At 43.8% G+C, this 16,267-nt stretch overlaps 1 protein-coding gene across 9 annotated transcripts in view; it reads left to right on the top strand.

Moving 5' to 3' along the window:
- Positions 1 to 16,267, top strand: part of SENP6 (SUMO specific peptidase 6) — a 180,133-nt gene that overhangs the window by 151,640 nt on the left and 12,226 nt on the right. For all 9 annotated transcript variants that reach the window (XM_075923799.2, XM_006131959.5, XM_006131960.5 and 6 more), the window contains 3 exons: positions 2,014 to 2,453; positions 11,955 to 12,058; positions 14,164 to 14,252. In XM_075923799.2, coding sequence (XP_075779914.2) covers positions 2,014 to 2,453; positions 11,955 to 12,058; positions 14,164 to 14,252 — 633 coding nt within the window. The remainder of the gene's footprint in view (positions 1 to 2,013; positions 2,454 to 11,954; positions 12,059 to 14,163; positions 14,253 to 16,267) is intronic.

The following is a 16,267-nucleotide window of genomic DNA, read 5'->3' as shown; positions in this document are numbered from 1 at the left end:
GGGATAAGTATACAGAAGATAGTTGAACTAAATGGCTGAGTAGAGGATTGTGTGGACACAAGACAGAATTTACCTGAAAACAATATGCCTGATTTAAACACAACTGCTCTGATAACATGTACACCCATACTGTCATGCTAGTTCTGCTACAAGTGGTTCAACTCCCCAGTGTAGATAAACCCTAGAAATCAAAATTTGAAACTTATGTTATTTGAAACTTGTTGTTTGCATTCCGATGAAAGTTGACGATTAGTCTGTTAAGAAATAAGGTAAAGTGCACAAGTGTTGTGGGTGGGTTTTTTGGGTGGTGTGGTTTTTTTTTTTAAAGAGCCCAACTGCCATTGATTTTAAATGATACTGAATGCCATGGCCCTTAGACTCCCAGGGCATGTAAGTACTTTTGAAAATTTTACCCCAAATCAGTTTTTCTTCGGAAAAGCCACTAGTTAAGTCTTTAGCTATAGCTAAATCTGTGTAAAACACGGTTCGGTTTTGTTTTGTTTTTATTACAGTAGCTCCAAGAGAACTCAGTCAGATCATCCTCTTCTTGCACCCAAACTATACTTTGCTGTCACTCCATATGTGATTGTGTGGAGGTTCAGGCTTTCAGTGAAATCTGTAAAGGCAAAGGGGGACCTGCTGTGGACCAGTAGAGCCCTGCAGATATAAAATTTTGTATCCATGTTTGTATCCACAAAAATGGACTGTGGATTAGATACAAAGCAGATATCTGCAAATTTGCAGGGTTCTAGATACAAACTTCGTATCTGTATCCATATCCACAAAAATGAGCTGCAGATATCTACAGGTTTTACCTCCCTTAACTGGGACTCCCTGGTCCGTCGTCATCTGTGGTCTGGCATGGACCTGGAATGCTCCTGGATCACAGAGCCCAGGTACAGGGAGGTCGGTGGCGGGGTAGGAGCACCGCTTACTCAGCCAGGAGCCCAGTGTATGTAGTGTGCGGTGGGAAGGACAGCCAGCATGGCAGGGAGTTCTGGCCCCAGCGGAGCTCCCTGGCCCCAGCTGCTGGAGAGCTTTAGCCTGGCGACAGCTGTGAACCTCCAGCCCCAGCCAGTGAGCTCCGATCCCAACAGCAGCCAGGGAGCTCTGGCCGAGGTTGCAGAACTCCAGCCCCAGCCACGAAGCCAGACAGCAGTGGAGCTCTACCCCAGCTACACAGCTCTGGCCGTGGCACTCCAGTCCCAGCAGTATCAGGGCCAGGGAGAGCCCCGGGGGCTAAGGCATCAGTGGGGGCAGACTGGAGCCCTAGTACAATGGCAACACGATCATGAGGGGAGGGACCTTTCCTGGTCCAGCAAATCTCCTCATTTGGGACCAGTCGGGTCCCAAGGGTGCCGGACCAGCGAGGTCCAACCTGCACATCCACATCTGTGGAGGAAGTGTGAACTCTCTTCTATGGCTTCACAGGTGATGGTGGTGCTGGAAGCATTATCCCGCTTCTCTCTCCTGCTTTTCTCTGCCCAAGGCTATGTGATATTGGAGGAGATATTGGGGGATCATACTTACATTTGGAAAGTTTAGGGAGCAGGAGACTGTGGGCTGGCTATACCAGCAACAATCAAGTTGGACTGAACGGGCAGGCTGAACTGCTCCCATTGAACTTCCAGAGGAAAAAAAATAGAAGTAGATGTAAAATATTAGCTCTGCTGTTAACTAGTCCACACTGAAGGAGGAAAAAATGGGAAAACACATATTTAAGCTTTAGAGGAGGAAAAGGAGTTATGAACAATGAGTTACTTTGAAGAAATACCCAGTGTGTGTCTTTGTTTTAGTTAAACATATCCTATTAATGAGTTGGATGGTGGCTAGGTCAGTACACGAAACAATCCCGCCTTTAGGGAACGTTATGGATGTGTTCAGAAAAGTAGAAAAACCAACCAACTACCATTCTTTTAGTCACGGTTAACTCCAATTTTTGCCACTTCATTTCTGATAACTAAAATATTAAATCAGTATAAATTTACTTACAAATTTATTTTTCTTTTGTAGTGCTCACTGGTTTTTGGCGGTCATCTGTTTTCCTGGTTTAGAAAAACCCAAATATGAACCAAATCCCCACTACCACGAAAGTGCCCCAATGCAAATAAAAGCATTCTCTTCTGAAAGAGAGAGCAACACTCCATCTCCTTTGCCAAACGAGTTGGTTTCGTCTTCACAAAGCTCTCCTTCCAAGGCTACAGTAAAGAAGCCATTGAACAAAAAACTTCCTGCAGCTTTAACTGATACGAACAGTGAAACAGAAGACAGTGGGCCACTATATTGTAGAAGAAGCCCTTGTAGGGGGAAAAGTGGTTTTAAAAAAATAAATCAAATAGACAGTGATTCAGAAGAACCTAAGACTGTTCAATCTGCATGTCATAAACTTGATCATAGGACTTCAGATGAAAATGGAATTCAGAGTGAATACTTAACTGCTGTACAACCTATGGGTATGTATTTTTTAAATCTTTGTACTTTTAGTATGAAAGATTCAGAGTTCATATTATCAGAAGAAAGGTATCTCAGCTGTGGAACCACAGTTCTTGATTCCTATACATATGGGCTACGTCTAGACTGGCATGATTTTCCGCAAATGCTTTTAAGAGAAAAGCTTTTCCGTTAAAAGCATTTGTGGAAAAGAGCGTCTAGATTGGCACGGACGCTTTTCCGCAAAAGCACTTTTGCGAAAAAGCGTCCGTGCCAATCTAGACGCGGTTTTGCGCAAGAAAGCCCCAATCGCCATTTTCGCCATCAGGGCTTTTTTGCGCAAAACAATACCGCGTTGTCTACACTGGCCCTCTTGCGCAAAAGCATTTGCGCAAGAGGGCTTTTGCCCGAATGGGAGCAGCATAGTATTGGCGCAAGAACACTGACAATCTTACATTAGAGCGTCAGTGCTCTTGCGCAAATTCAAGCGGCCAGTGTAGACAGGTGGCAAGTTTTTCCGCAAAAGCATCTGCTTTTGCGGAAAAACTTGCCAGTCTAGATGCAGCCGTGTAGTATTATACAGTTTCATATAGATTTTTTTTTTCCTGCATTTAGTGCACAAGATGGAAAACTCAGGAAACAAGGCAAATATTTAATTTGTTTATCCTTGTCTATGAATATATGCCCACCATACCTACCTTACCACACATCATCTAATCCATGCACAAATACGAGATTCATTTCTTAATGGGCTTTCTGTGGTACTTAACACTGTTGTATGAATGCTTCACACAGATGATTGTATTTATCTTTACCACATTGCTATAAATTCAGAGGTTTTCTACCATTTCACAGATGGGCACAAACAGGTTAAGGCCAGCATTTTCAAAAGTATTCACTAATTTTTGGATAACATAGTGATTGGCTGACCAACTTGGCAACTCCAGACTGATTTCTGGTTTTTTTTAAGAGTACTATGCAGCTGCAGATTGCATAGATTTTAGCTGTGGTTGAGAGCACTATGGCTCAAGTTGGGCACCCAGAAATGAGGAACATATGGTTGCTTGTGTATACAGTAATTCCTCATTTAACACGTGCCCGCTTAACACGTTTTCGCGATAGCACGATTTTTTTTTAGGGAATGTTTTTTGAATTACACGACTGTCCCCGGAATAACATGATTTCTCCAACCGTCCCATTGCCAGTGGCTGCGCAGGGCTTCCCCTGCCTCCCTGCAAAGCGGCGGCAGGTTCACCGCTCGCCACACCGTTCCCCAGCAACACCCCCTTGCCGGATACAGTGCGGGTCCCGGCATACCCGTCACAGGGGCATACTCCCAACCCAGTTCCTCTCCCCTCTCCTCTCCTTCCCCATAGCCAAACACCTCCCCTCCCTGCTGTAACCCAGTCCCCTTTCTCGCTCAACTTTGTCCTGGTCCCAACAGACACCACCGCTTTACATGCAACCCCCACCTTTTCCATTATTTTCAATGGGAAAATTGACCCCACATAACATGTTTTCACTTAACATGATCATTTTCTGAAACATATCTGTAGTGTTAAATGAGGAATTACTGTATTTGGAGGTTATTGACTTGCGTAACGTCATATAAGAATCTGTGGTAAAGCATGAGTCAGTCAAGTACTTTTACCTTGAGACCATCCATGCTTTTCATGTAGTCCCTGGCTTCATTCACCACATAGCTACCAATGTCTGCTACTAATGAGGTTTAAAAATCAACAACCCAGTTTTAGACAAACTTGAATCATCTACTGAACATCATTCATCCCACCCTGTGCACTGAGTGAGGCAGGCATCCTGTGAAAAATAAATAATTTGTAACCATAGAAATTAAAAATTGTATCATAATATATAGGCACAAGGGGGCCACATCAAGATTGCATAGGCAGTCTTATATCTGGTGTTTCCTAATTTCAGTGTGCTGGATTTTGCAACCTTTTACGTTCTTTTCAGTGTATTGATGTAAAGTATTAATAGCCTACATTTTTTTTTTTTTAAGAAACATAAATGAAAAAAGTCATGTAGTCACCGTGCCACCCTTAGAGGCTGCCCTTTAGTATGCTCTCCCTCTGTAAGCTTTTCTGTGGCGACTGCTACCAGCAGTGGCCCTCATCTGGAACAGCACTTGCATTAAGAAAAGTTCAAGAGCTGTCACTGTATCAGGTAAAGGCACATGAGTGGTAGGTGGGAGTGCTGGATTGTCTAGTCTGACATCTAGTTTGTCAGAGGTAGCCAATAGCATCCAGCATACTAAACATACTAAACCTAATAACCAAAATTAAACCACAGTATTCTTCGAGTGCTTGTTTACGTAGATTCCAGTCAGGTGTACATGTGTCGTGCACAAGTGTCAAACTTTTTCCCCTAGCAGCTCCTGTAGGGTCAGCTGTGGAGACCCCTAAAGTGGTACCACAGAAGCTATGTCTAGACTACATCCCTCTTTCGAAAGAGGGATGTAAATTAGACATATCAAAATTGCAAATGAAGCTGGGATTTTGAATTTGCTGTGCTTCATTTGCATAATTGCATCATGCCGGGTTTTTTCAAAAAACGCTATTTCGAAAGTGAAACAGCGGTCTATACCTGGTTCTTTCGAAAAGAAAAGCCTTTTTCGAAAGGTCCTGTAAACCTCATTTTTTGGCGAGTATGGGATCTTTTAAAAAAGGCTTTTCTTTTCGAAAGAACCACATCTAGACCACGGTTTCACTTTCGAAATAACGTTTTTCAAAAAAATGCTGTGACATGATTATGCAAATGAAGCATGGAAAATTCAAATCTCAGCTTCATTTGCAGTTTCTATGTGTCTAATTTACATCTCTCTTTCAAAAGAGGGATGTAGTCTAGACATGCCCACAATCAGTGCATAATATACTGCTGCAAATTCTAACCACCCCTCCCTCAGTTCCTTCTTACTGTCCGTGACAGCATTGTAACTTGCTAGCTGTCTTGCCTAGGCAAGCTCCTAGTTCCTAGAATTGAGTAGTTGATCATCTTGTTTCTCTTAGCTGCATTTTTCTTGAAAGAATTCATAGAAGAAGTGGGCAGCTGCTCATAAGGAGTTAGACCCTCAGGGCTCTGGAGCATGCCTAATACCCCAGGGTTTAAGGTGCATGCCATGTTCAAACAGCCTATCTCCAACAGCAGTCTAAATGATGCATGTCTCTGGTCCTAAGGAGAACATTGCACCGAGAAAGGTAAAATCTGCAGGGGTCTTAAACCCTGGTTGAGGAAAGACTGGGAATACCAGCTCCAGCAACTCATCAAGGCAGCCTCCCTAGACTGAGAAGATGGCATCAGGTGCAAGCTCAGCATGCAGTGCTCCAGCCTCTATGTGCAAGACTTCTAAAGACTCTCAGTGCGAAATCCCTGTTGGCACCAAAGGCCACAGCCCTCAGGCACCACTCGACTTCACTGATGTTGTGTAGTAATAAAGAGGGCAGAGGCAGATCACCCTGTAAAACATAACCATGGCAACACCTGGCATGGCACAGGCAGTCCCCCATGTGAGAGGCCCAGAACTTGCCATCAACTCTGGCCCTGGAAGTGGCACTGTCAAGTCCAGCACGCAGCCTATCACTGGCACATAGAAGTGCTGAACTCCCGGTCAACTCCAGAGACCTATGAGGCCACACAGGATCTCATAGAAATATCAGAGACTGAGGTGTCTACGGTACAGGACAAGCCTCCGATACCATCAGGTCCACACCAATCGAGGGATAAGCCAGCAATGCTGCAGCACCCTCAATCCCTGGAGTGGTACCAAGGCAGGTCAACCTCCTCCTCGTTGGAAGGTTTATCCTCTCTGGTGCAGCATTCCACATCACATCCGGCACCAAATGCTTTGGTAGAATCCCCAGCACTGGACATACATGATAGGCATGGAGAATTCGCGTCCAGCACTGAGCCTGTCCCACCCCCAGCATCCCAGACCAAATTGAGTTCCAGAGGCAGATGGCACTGGTTTAGGTCTTGCCTCTCCTGGCACCATTCCAGGTCACCAAAGGCCTCCAGCTGCATGGCTCCAACACTGGCTTTATCAGCACTGCAGTGGTCCTTGCCTTCGGAGTTTGAGTCTGGAGTGATGTCAACACATTTCTGCAGGAACTGCAACAATCAAAGGGGACATGACCCTCCAGCACTGGCAGCTGCAGTGGCCGCCCCCCACACACAGGCCTTTTTGGATGCCCGGGCATATCACTAGTCCCAGGGCACACCCAAATCCTTCATATCAGTGGTTTCTACCAGCTACTGATCTCTGTCTCCCAGGGTCAGAAGGCAGTCGAGGGCATCCTGGTAGAGATAGTCCAAGAACAGAAGCCCTGGACCAGACCTCGGTTGAAGGGATGCCGGCACAAACAAGGAGAGGCGCAGGCCTCCTATCACGCAGAGCCTTCAGTGGACCTGCTGCCACCCCAGACTTTTTTGTCGTCCTCCCCTGATGAAGCAGTGGCAGAAACCTCCATGGCAAGCTCTCTTCCAGTTGACCACAAGGGATACCAAGAGCTTTTGAGTCACATGGCCCGGAGCATGAACCTCCCTATGGAGGAGATGCAAGAACTGGAGGACCCAGTGGTGGACATCTTATCACAGGAAGGTCCATCGAGGGTGGCCTTAGCAATCATAAAAACCATTCAGTCTAATTACAATAGCCAGTGGCAGACTCCCTGCCTCCCATGGAGAAAGGGTTGGAGAGGAGGTACTTAGTCCCTTCCAAAGGGTATAAGTTCCTTTTGTTCTCTTTCCCCCTTCCCCCCCGTGGTGTCATCATTAAACAATAGGGAGAGGCAAGGTCAGCAGGCACCAGCACCAAAAGCCAAGGAGGCAAAAAAGCAGTTGAGGGTTGCAAAGCAACAAGTGATCCTCAGTGGTATGTGTTTAAGTCCTTGGAATTGCTCTTCAAATGCAAAGAGCTCCTTCTCCCAGATGTACAGCAGGGGTTTGGCTCCCTAATGGAGGAGGGGCATACCATAGCCAGAACCTCCCTGCACGTATCCCTGGACTCAGTGCACATGGACATGAACAATGCATTTTGAAGAACACCAGCTACAAGAACAGGTAACTGTCTTTTACAGCACTTTAGAGACTAAACTATTGTGCTCCATGCAGAGAGAACAGAAGAGACTGAGGTGCACCAGTACCTGAGACTCTTGCAGTGTCAGAGAACTGACTAAGTATAAAGGCCGGGCCCTGTTGAACTCGAAATCTTTCTGCACAGACTGTGTCCCTATTGCCTCAAATTATTTTTGTGATTAATCCCATTGACTTGAATTGAACTATTCATCCTGAGCAAAGTTCAGCATGTGCATAAATCTTTGCAGAAGTGGTACCTTGATTTTTCTGATACCATCCACTAGTTATGTAATAGTGATAATGCAATAAGCATAATACAGTTGAATGTTAGTAAAGCTGTTAATACTATCATGAAATATTACTGTAAATATAACATAAATTATCTTGGATAAGAACATCTCAAAACCTTCACTTAGATTTACAGAAACTAGATAGTTGAAAGAGTTTGTGTGTTTGTCTGTCCATCCATCAGAGAATCTGTCCATTCAAGAACTCTTTCTAAACTGTAAGAGCTAGCTAGGACTACCGACTTTGGTATGCAGCTTGCTCTTACCACAATTTAAAGCACGGTCGGGGTTTGATTGTGCCAGCGCAATGGGATTTGCCTGGAATACGATTGTTTCTCCTAAAACAGAGAGAGGGGGGTCAGGCACACTGGTAAGAGTGGCTAGCTGGAGATGGAGCTCTGGGGAGCTGCCATCTGGGCAGCATGGTCCTCATTGCCCCAGCCAGCTGAGCAGATTTGCTGGTTGAGAACCATACCCCAGCCAGCCCTGGGCAACTGCTGCTTGGGCAGCACATTCCCCACCACCCTAGCCAGTCCCAGGGATCTCACAGTCAGGCCATGTGACTCTAGCCAGCCTCGGGGATCAACCAGTCTCCTGCAACTCACCCCCTGCCCTGAGACCTTCCTTTTCACCTCCTAATCCTGACTTGGGCACTTCTCCATATCCCTCACCCTGAGTCTCCCACATCCTCAAGCCCCTGCCCTGTCTCCTGCACCTCCAGCCCTCTGTCCTGATACCCGCCTTAAGGACCCAAGCAATGCTGGTAAATGGGCTAATGGTCTAATAAATGGAACTGTGTTTGAATTGTAAAACATGACTAGTGAAGTAATACAGGCTCATTTTAGGTTTGATCTTTGGAGGCAGTCTTACCGTATTTTCCGGCGCATAAGACAACTTTTTATGCTAAAAAACATCCCCCAAAAATCGGGGGTCGTCTTATATGCCGGGTATACAGGCAGTCCCCGACTTGCAGGTACGAACGGGGCTTTTCTCGCCCCGGAGAACACAGACTGTGGGACCTCATGGTCCCACCGCACGTGTACTCTGGGGCGAGAAAAGCTGCTCCGCGTCTCCCTGGTCTGCAGACCAGGAAGACGCGGAGCAAAGCCTCGGGGGAAGCCGGCAGCGGGGCAGCCCAGGCGCACCTGGGATGCCCCGCTGCCCGAGCCCCTCCGTGGCTTTGCAAAGCCGCGGGGGAAGCCGGCAGAGGGGCAGCCCAGGCGCGCCGTGGCTGTCCCGCTGCCGGCATCCTCAGAGGCTTTGGTCTGCTGAAGACGGTCCCCAGCAGACCAGAGGCACCGGGAGCAAAGCCGAATCGGCAGCGGGGTGCCGCGCTTCTGAGGCTTTGCTTGGGCAAAGCCTCAGAGGCGCGGGACTCCGCCGCTGCTGCAGCTTTGCTCCCAGTGCCTCTGGTCTGCTGGGGACCGTCTCCAGCAGACCAGGGACACCGGGAGCAAAGCCGGGGAGGCGGAGGGGCGCTGGGGCGCTGCCGGTTGGCCTCGTAAGGGGGGGTAGTCTTATACGGCAAGTATAAGACGAAAACCTACCTTTTAACTAGAAAATTAGGGGGTCGTCTTATACGCCCAGTTGCCTTATACGCCGGAAAATACGGTAATTATGTGGATGTGGGAGTTTAAAAATAGATTATTTTTTTTCGCCTTCCTTAGGAATATAAATTGTTGTTCTATAAATATAAATATTAAGAAACATCAGCATTTTATGAAAATTTGATTTACAAAATTTCAGGGCACAATTGCTGCAGTTGTGCAGCTTTTTTCCTATTTTTCATTTCTTTTTTGTTTCAATAAGAGACTTCCTCAGCACTTCCATCAGCAGCTTAGTGAAGAGGAGGAGGAAGGACATGCATCAAAATGTATTACTACATATTTGATGCCTGTGAATTATTTCTTAAAGAGACTTCAAGTGCCTAAGTCACTTTTGAAAATGGAACTTGAATGCCATAAATCGTGTAGGTGCATTTGAAAATTTTACCTGTGTTCTCAAAACTTGAATTTGGATTTGAATGTTTTCTTTTTTTACCTAAAGATTATAGCAAGGTTATGCAAAATATCTGCATCTTCAAACTTATCTCAAGGGAATAATATTTCAAAATGCTTTATTAGTAGTAAAATTATGATGGCTGAGGGATATAGTGGCTGCTATAGTTAAGATTTCAGAATCATTTCTAGAGTGACTTGATCTTCATATGCTAATAATTTTCCTCATTTTGACCTTTATGCCTGAAATTTTAATGCACAATGTCTGCTTCAAAGTTAAACTTTTTGAAAAGTTTAAACAAATATATATAATCAAGTTTCACGTATGAGATGGAGAAGAAAATGCATTTTTCTGCTATTTTGTTGGTTGTGATTTGTGAAAGAGCTCTCAGTGGCTAATCATTTACATCTGAAGTTTGACATCCATTATATTCACTACATGCTTGGTGCAGTTTCTTTAATTTCTAAAATGATGGAATTATAATAGAACCTCAGAGTTATGAATACCAGAGTTACAAACTGACCAGTCATCCGTGTAGAACTGGAAATACAGTGAAACAGCAGAGACAGAAAAAAATAGCAAGTACAATATTGTGTTAATCTATCCCCTTCCCAAAAAAGGGGTGTGTGATGAGTAGCATTTTTCTTCTGCTTGGTAAAGTCTCAAAGCTGTATTAAGTCAATGTCCAGCTGTAAACTTTTGGAAGAACAGCCATAATGTTTTGTTCAGAGTTATGATAATTTCAGAGTTACAAACAACCACCATTCCTGAGGTGTCTTTAACTCTGAATTTCTGCTGTACGTTCAAAAATCATTTTGCTCGTTACCCTCCAGGTACCTGTGCCATAGAAAAGTCATATTTTAAACTAATAAGTTAAACCTCTATATAAATCTGTATATCTATATATACAAAATGAGATTTTAAAACAAATCTAATCTACTTGGGGCTTGTCTCATGACTTTCAAATTCATGTGGTTGGCAGCTATAGCATAGTGTGTTTTATAGCATAGTAGTTTTCAAAATTGCTCCAACTCAATCATACCAACATTCAAGGGAAAAAACAAGTTTTGTAGAAGTATGCTCTCCCCTTCTGTTGCTGCTTTCACCTTTAAAATACCCATTTGGGTTAAGAGAGATGGTCTTGATGTGTGCTCTTTCTGCCTTAGTTAAATCATTTGTAAAATAGGGTTAATCTTTTCACCCACCCTTGGCAAGTGCTTTAAATCCTACAGGAGAGAAAGGACTTGAAGTATTACTAATTTTATTTTGATAGATGCCATTTCAGTGGGAAAATTGAGTATATTAGGCAAAAGTTTCATGGAGAAGAACTTCCTCTGTTTTCTCCTCTGTAAGACACATAGTAAACCCTCCCCATTCATGGTGGATGTGTTCCCTGACAGCCCTGCGAATGGCGAATCTGTGAAATTGTTGGTGGGAGAGACAGAGCAAGTGCTCCATTTCTCTGTGGCTCCTGGCCACCGCAGTGAGTGCCCCACAGCTCCCAAACTCACTGCGGCGGCTGGGAGCTGTAGGGAGCTCACTGTGGTGGCTGGGAGCCCTGACCGCTGCCCCGTAACAGGTTCCCCTGAGGCAATGCCCCTTCCCCCAGATGAGAGTCAGTGGGGTGCAATGGGGGGACAGCCGAGACCATGAATACAGAAAATCATGAATAGTGATTTCCCAAGTCACTTCACAAAGGCTCTGAGATAAGTGTTTGTAAAGTTACTTTGGAAATGTAAAACTTTTAATGAAGCAGAATTTTGCTAGTGACATAAATGCGTGCATCATAGAATGATAGAGCTGAAAGAGACCTCAGGAGGTCATCAAGTCCAGTCCCCTGCCCAAAGCAGGATCAATCCCAACTAAATCAACCCAGCCAGGGCTTTGTCAACAGGAGACTTAAAAACCTCTAGGGATGGAGAGTCTATCATGTCCCTAGGTAACCCATTTCAGTACTTCACCACCCTCCTGAGTTTCATTAATGATTGTTTTGGTCTTGGGTCTCAAGATTGTTTAAACATATTATGTAACAGAAAAAGGCATTTCAAATGCAGAATGCTTTCTGAAAAACACTTCATTTAGTCCACTATGAGGTTATAAAAATTGTGGTATTTGATTTTTAAATGAGTGACTATCTGTTTAATACAGATGGCTTGCACAAAATCAGGCTGAGCTATAGTGAAGATTCCACTGATGGCAGTAAACTAAATGAAGATGAGCTAATAGATTTTTCTGAAGATCAAGATAACCAGGTAAAGAAGCTAACAATTCTGCTTAAGTAACATGTATTATGGTGCCCCTTCTGAAGAACAAAAATCAGATTGTACGTGTGAAGAATGTTTAAAAGTTATATGCGAGTAGTAAATGATGTATTGTGTGAAAACTAGATCTGACACTTGTAAAGAGCATTTGTTGCTCAGTTTTAGGTGTGTACTTGCATATTAGTTGCTATAAGATTAACAATATATTATTTCAGGAAATTGGCTCAGTAAGAATGATTATGCACTGTGTATTTTTGCTTATTGACCACAGAGTATAATGATTTTGCTGAGGTTTTAAGAGAGCAGTGACTATTACTGGCCCTCAGTTCTTCTGCTTCTGTCTTCATAGCAGGTCCTGAAACCATCTACCTGCTGTTCTTTGAATGCCATTCCTTAGTAATAGACAGATTTTATAGGTAGATGTTAGTCTCTTTTTTTTATTCAATTTTAATTTGGGATTTTGAGTTTTGTTCTCTTTTCTCCACTTTCAAATCACAGCATTAGAAGAGAGTATTGGATTTAAAAAACATTGGGTCTCAGCTAGTGAAAAACATCTTTTACAACCTATTGTAGGCCCACTGTTTTGAGCTCCTGCGAGAAAGGGTATTCTTCAAGGACTTTTATATAGAGAGTATTGTCCTAACAGAAAATATACCAAGTTATCTTCCCTTAGGAGGCCATAAGAACTGAATCAGTCCTGGTGCAGTTCTTCACATCTAAAATCAAAGAATCAGAAATCTTCAAATAAGAGTCTTCTACCATTTATCTCCCTCTCCAAAAGGAGACTGAGTACAGCACATTTTGGGATTGGAGTTCTCTTAAGCAGCATTCTTCCCACCAAACCCAGCATACTGAATATCTTTTTCAAGGTTAGCATTTGTAGGGAAGGAACGTCGTGTTCAAAACCTCATGTCTAGTTGAAATCTCAATTGTTGCAGCTAAACTAAACTCATCTCTCTCAACTCATGACTTGGGCCAGGGTCTGTTGTAAGCCTTTCCCCAAACATACTCCTTATTGTCTTTCTCTCTTGTGCCAAAATCATCAATAAAAAGGAAACCTTTGCTGGGAGCAGGTGATTGAAAAACATATGATATGGGTGGGCAGAGGGTCTGAACTGGGGCTATGGAGGGAGGCAGCAAGAGAATGGTATAGGCAGCCTCAGTCTCAGTCCCTGCATTTTGGGAGGAGAAGGGGGTATGTCGAATCTTCTTGTTGCAACAGTAGCTCAGTTTTCGGCCTGAATTTGAAGTTACTATTTATTCACATCTATAAGGATTTCCAGAGCTGGAATAGAAACAGGTAAGTTGAGCTAAAATATAGAGAGGCTAACTTTAGTAGAAAACTTTAAGAAGGCACAGCCATAAGTGAAATGTACTTGGACACTACTGCCAGGGAACAGTCTTGTAAATTCTCCCTCAACACACATTGCATTGTGAATTGGCTAGTTCCCTCCAAAAGATTTTCAAATAACTTTGCTGTGCTATTTCGTTTTTTGTGAAAAGCTGTCTCCTTTTCTGTAACACAAATGGTCTTTGGTGCTAGCTTCTGTTCAAAAAGCAAGAAGATTCATGTGTAATGTTGCAATATTAAAATCACATAAGGCCTCACAGAATTCTCATCTATAGAAGTTTTTGTCTTCTACAAAGGCAAAACCTTTGTACTGAAGATTGCTCTGAAGAGATATATTGGGGAATAAACTATGAATTGGAAGAGCAAATTTCTTGTAGTCTTTTTAGCTTTCCTTGCATATATAAGCAGTATAAATGTCGTCATTCATTGAAATTCAGCTTAACTTACTTGAAATATCCTAACCTGAATACTTTACTTTTGTGTTAGGTCTTTGAGTAGCAATTTCCAACCCTAGAAGGTTTATAGTCCCCTAACCCCTTAATAGAAAACTGACAAGGAATAATGTACGCTTAAAGTTGATGCAAAATTTACTGCTTATGTGTGAAGGTGGGTGGGAGCAAACTATGTTAAACTTGAGTTCTTTGCCTTGAGTAAGTGCTATAAATACCATATGTAAAATTTTAATTTGCATTCCATTTAAAAAGAAGTTAGCCTATGAACGCTCATATATATTTTGTTTTTATAGGAAGACAGCAGTGATGATGGAGGTCTTGTAGATGATAACTGTAATTCAGAGTTGGGACAGTGGCATCTGAAGCCTAATATCTGTATACAGTAAGTATAAAGATGATTTCCTGATTAGAATGAACTTCGGACTAATGCAGTATAAAGCAGAATGACAGTACTAAGTGTATGTCACTCAAATTTCACACAGCGCTACTAAGGTACTGTTTATATTTTTAGAGGGTTTCTGTATTTTGCAGTATAATCTAGTTTTAGGGTTTTCTGCAGACCTCCCTATCTACTGAAAATATATAGCTATTCCCTTTTGGTCTGGTAATAAAGAATTGCTTTTATAAGAATATGAAGATATTTTTATTTTAATAAAATGCTGATCTTCGTGATTTACTTTTTAGGCTCTAATTCAGCAGACTACTTTAGGCATGTACTTACATGCCATTCCTATTCAGGAAATTACTTAAAATTCAGCACATGCCCAAAGAGATGTTGAATGAAGGCCTTAATTGTGTCTTAGGTGTATTTTCTTTGCTCTGTTCGGAATAGTCATAACAGAAAATCTGTTACTTCTGTCATTGCTTTTCTCTAAAATATTTATTTCTATTGCAAACATGGGAAGTGAATTCCAAGAACCAGAAGGCTATGAAAAAACACATTTATTATCTGTCACTAACTTTAAGAGTATGTCTAGATTACATGCCTCTGCCGACAGAGGCATGTAAAATAGGCTACCCGACATAGTCAGTGAAGCGGGGATTTAAATACCCTCGGCTTTATTAAAATAAAAATGGCCGCCACACCGTGCTGGCTCAGTTGATCGTCAGCACAGCACGCGAGTCAAGATGCAGATCGGTCGACAAGGGAAGCCTTTGTCGACCGCTCCCTTATGCCTCATGAAATGAGGCTTACAGGAGTGGTCGACAAAGGCTTCCCTTGTCAACCAATCCGCGTCTTGACTCTCACGCTGTGCTGACGATCAACTGAGCCGGCACAGTGTGGCGGCCATTTTTATTTTAATGAAGCCGGGGATGTTTAAATTTCCGCTTCATGGACTGTCGGGTAGCCTATTTTACATGCCTCTGTCGGCAGAGGCATGTAATCTAGACGTACCCTAATAGTTCACATTGTAAATCTATATTTTTATCATTTAAAAAGTATTTATGACTTTAGAATTGGCATTGCTGCCTGTACAACTTCCCTTCTGTTCTTTTTCTATCTTTGAATCCTATTTTATGTCCTCATTCTTCCTTTGTTTCTATTATATACTACAAGAAGAAAAAACTGTGAATATATTATAATATAACACTAGCAGATGTACCCAGCGTTGCTCTGGTCCTTGACTGTAGTAATGTTTCGGTTTGTTCTTATAAATTAAAAGGAAAATGTCATGTGCTTTATTTACATGAGTGTATAGGGCAGGGGGATGGTAGAGAAGGGCTCAGAGCACGGGTTTGGGTGTGGGGGGAGCTCAGGCATGGAGTGGGGATGCAGAAGTGAGGGCAGGGAGTGGGGGAAGTGCAGGACTCGGGATGGAACTCGGAACCTGGGGAGGGGAGGGGAAGGAGCTTATCGGGTTGCCTGGACAGTGAGGGTGGTGCTGCTGAAGCGGCAGCTCATCTTTGGGGGCTGTGGCGGTGCTCTTTAGTCAATAGCTCCTTCTCCCGGTCTTGGGCTGCAGTCCCTGGTTGGTGGCTCCTCCCTGAGAGGCTGGGGTTGCGTGGGCTGGCCCCAGTTGACAGCATGATTGGAGGTAGAGTGAGGCTTGGAAAGATGGCTCTGGCTTCCAGTGGCAGCCCAGTTTTCTGCAGCCTGTCCCTGGGAAGGGGAGCAAGGCTCTGAGGGATGGCCCAGGTCTCCAGTGATACTCCCCCCTCTTCCCCACGCAAACAGCCTGTGTAGGCGCTCTGTGTGTAGGGGTGAGGCTGGGGGTACCCCAGCCAACACTCTTATCCCCTGGCCCCTGCTCCTGCAAGTGAGGCTCTGAGGATTGGCCCTGACCTCCAATGACCCTCCCCACCCTCTGGCCTGCACTGTCAAGGCAGCCTCCCAGGGCCGGTCTAAGCCTCTAATGACCCCCTTCACCTCCCTCCATGTCCTCCCAGCCTCTCCGA

The sequence above is a fragment of the Pelodiscus sinensis genome, chromosome 3 (genome assembly GCF_052426305.1).
Source record: "Pelodiscus sinensis isolate ZL-2025 chromosome 3, ASM5242630v1, whole genome shotgun sequence".
Taxonomy (NCBI): Eukaryota; Metazoa; Chordata; order Testudines; family Trionychidae; genus Pelodiscus; species Pelodiscus sinensis.
The sequence above is the reverse complement of the archived record's forward strand: the minus strand, read 5'-3'. Positions and strand labels throughout refer to the sequence as shown.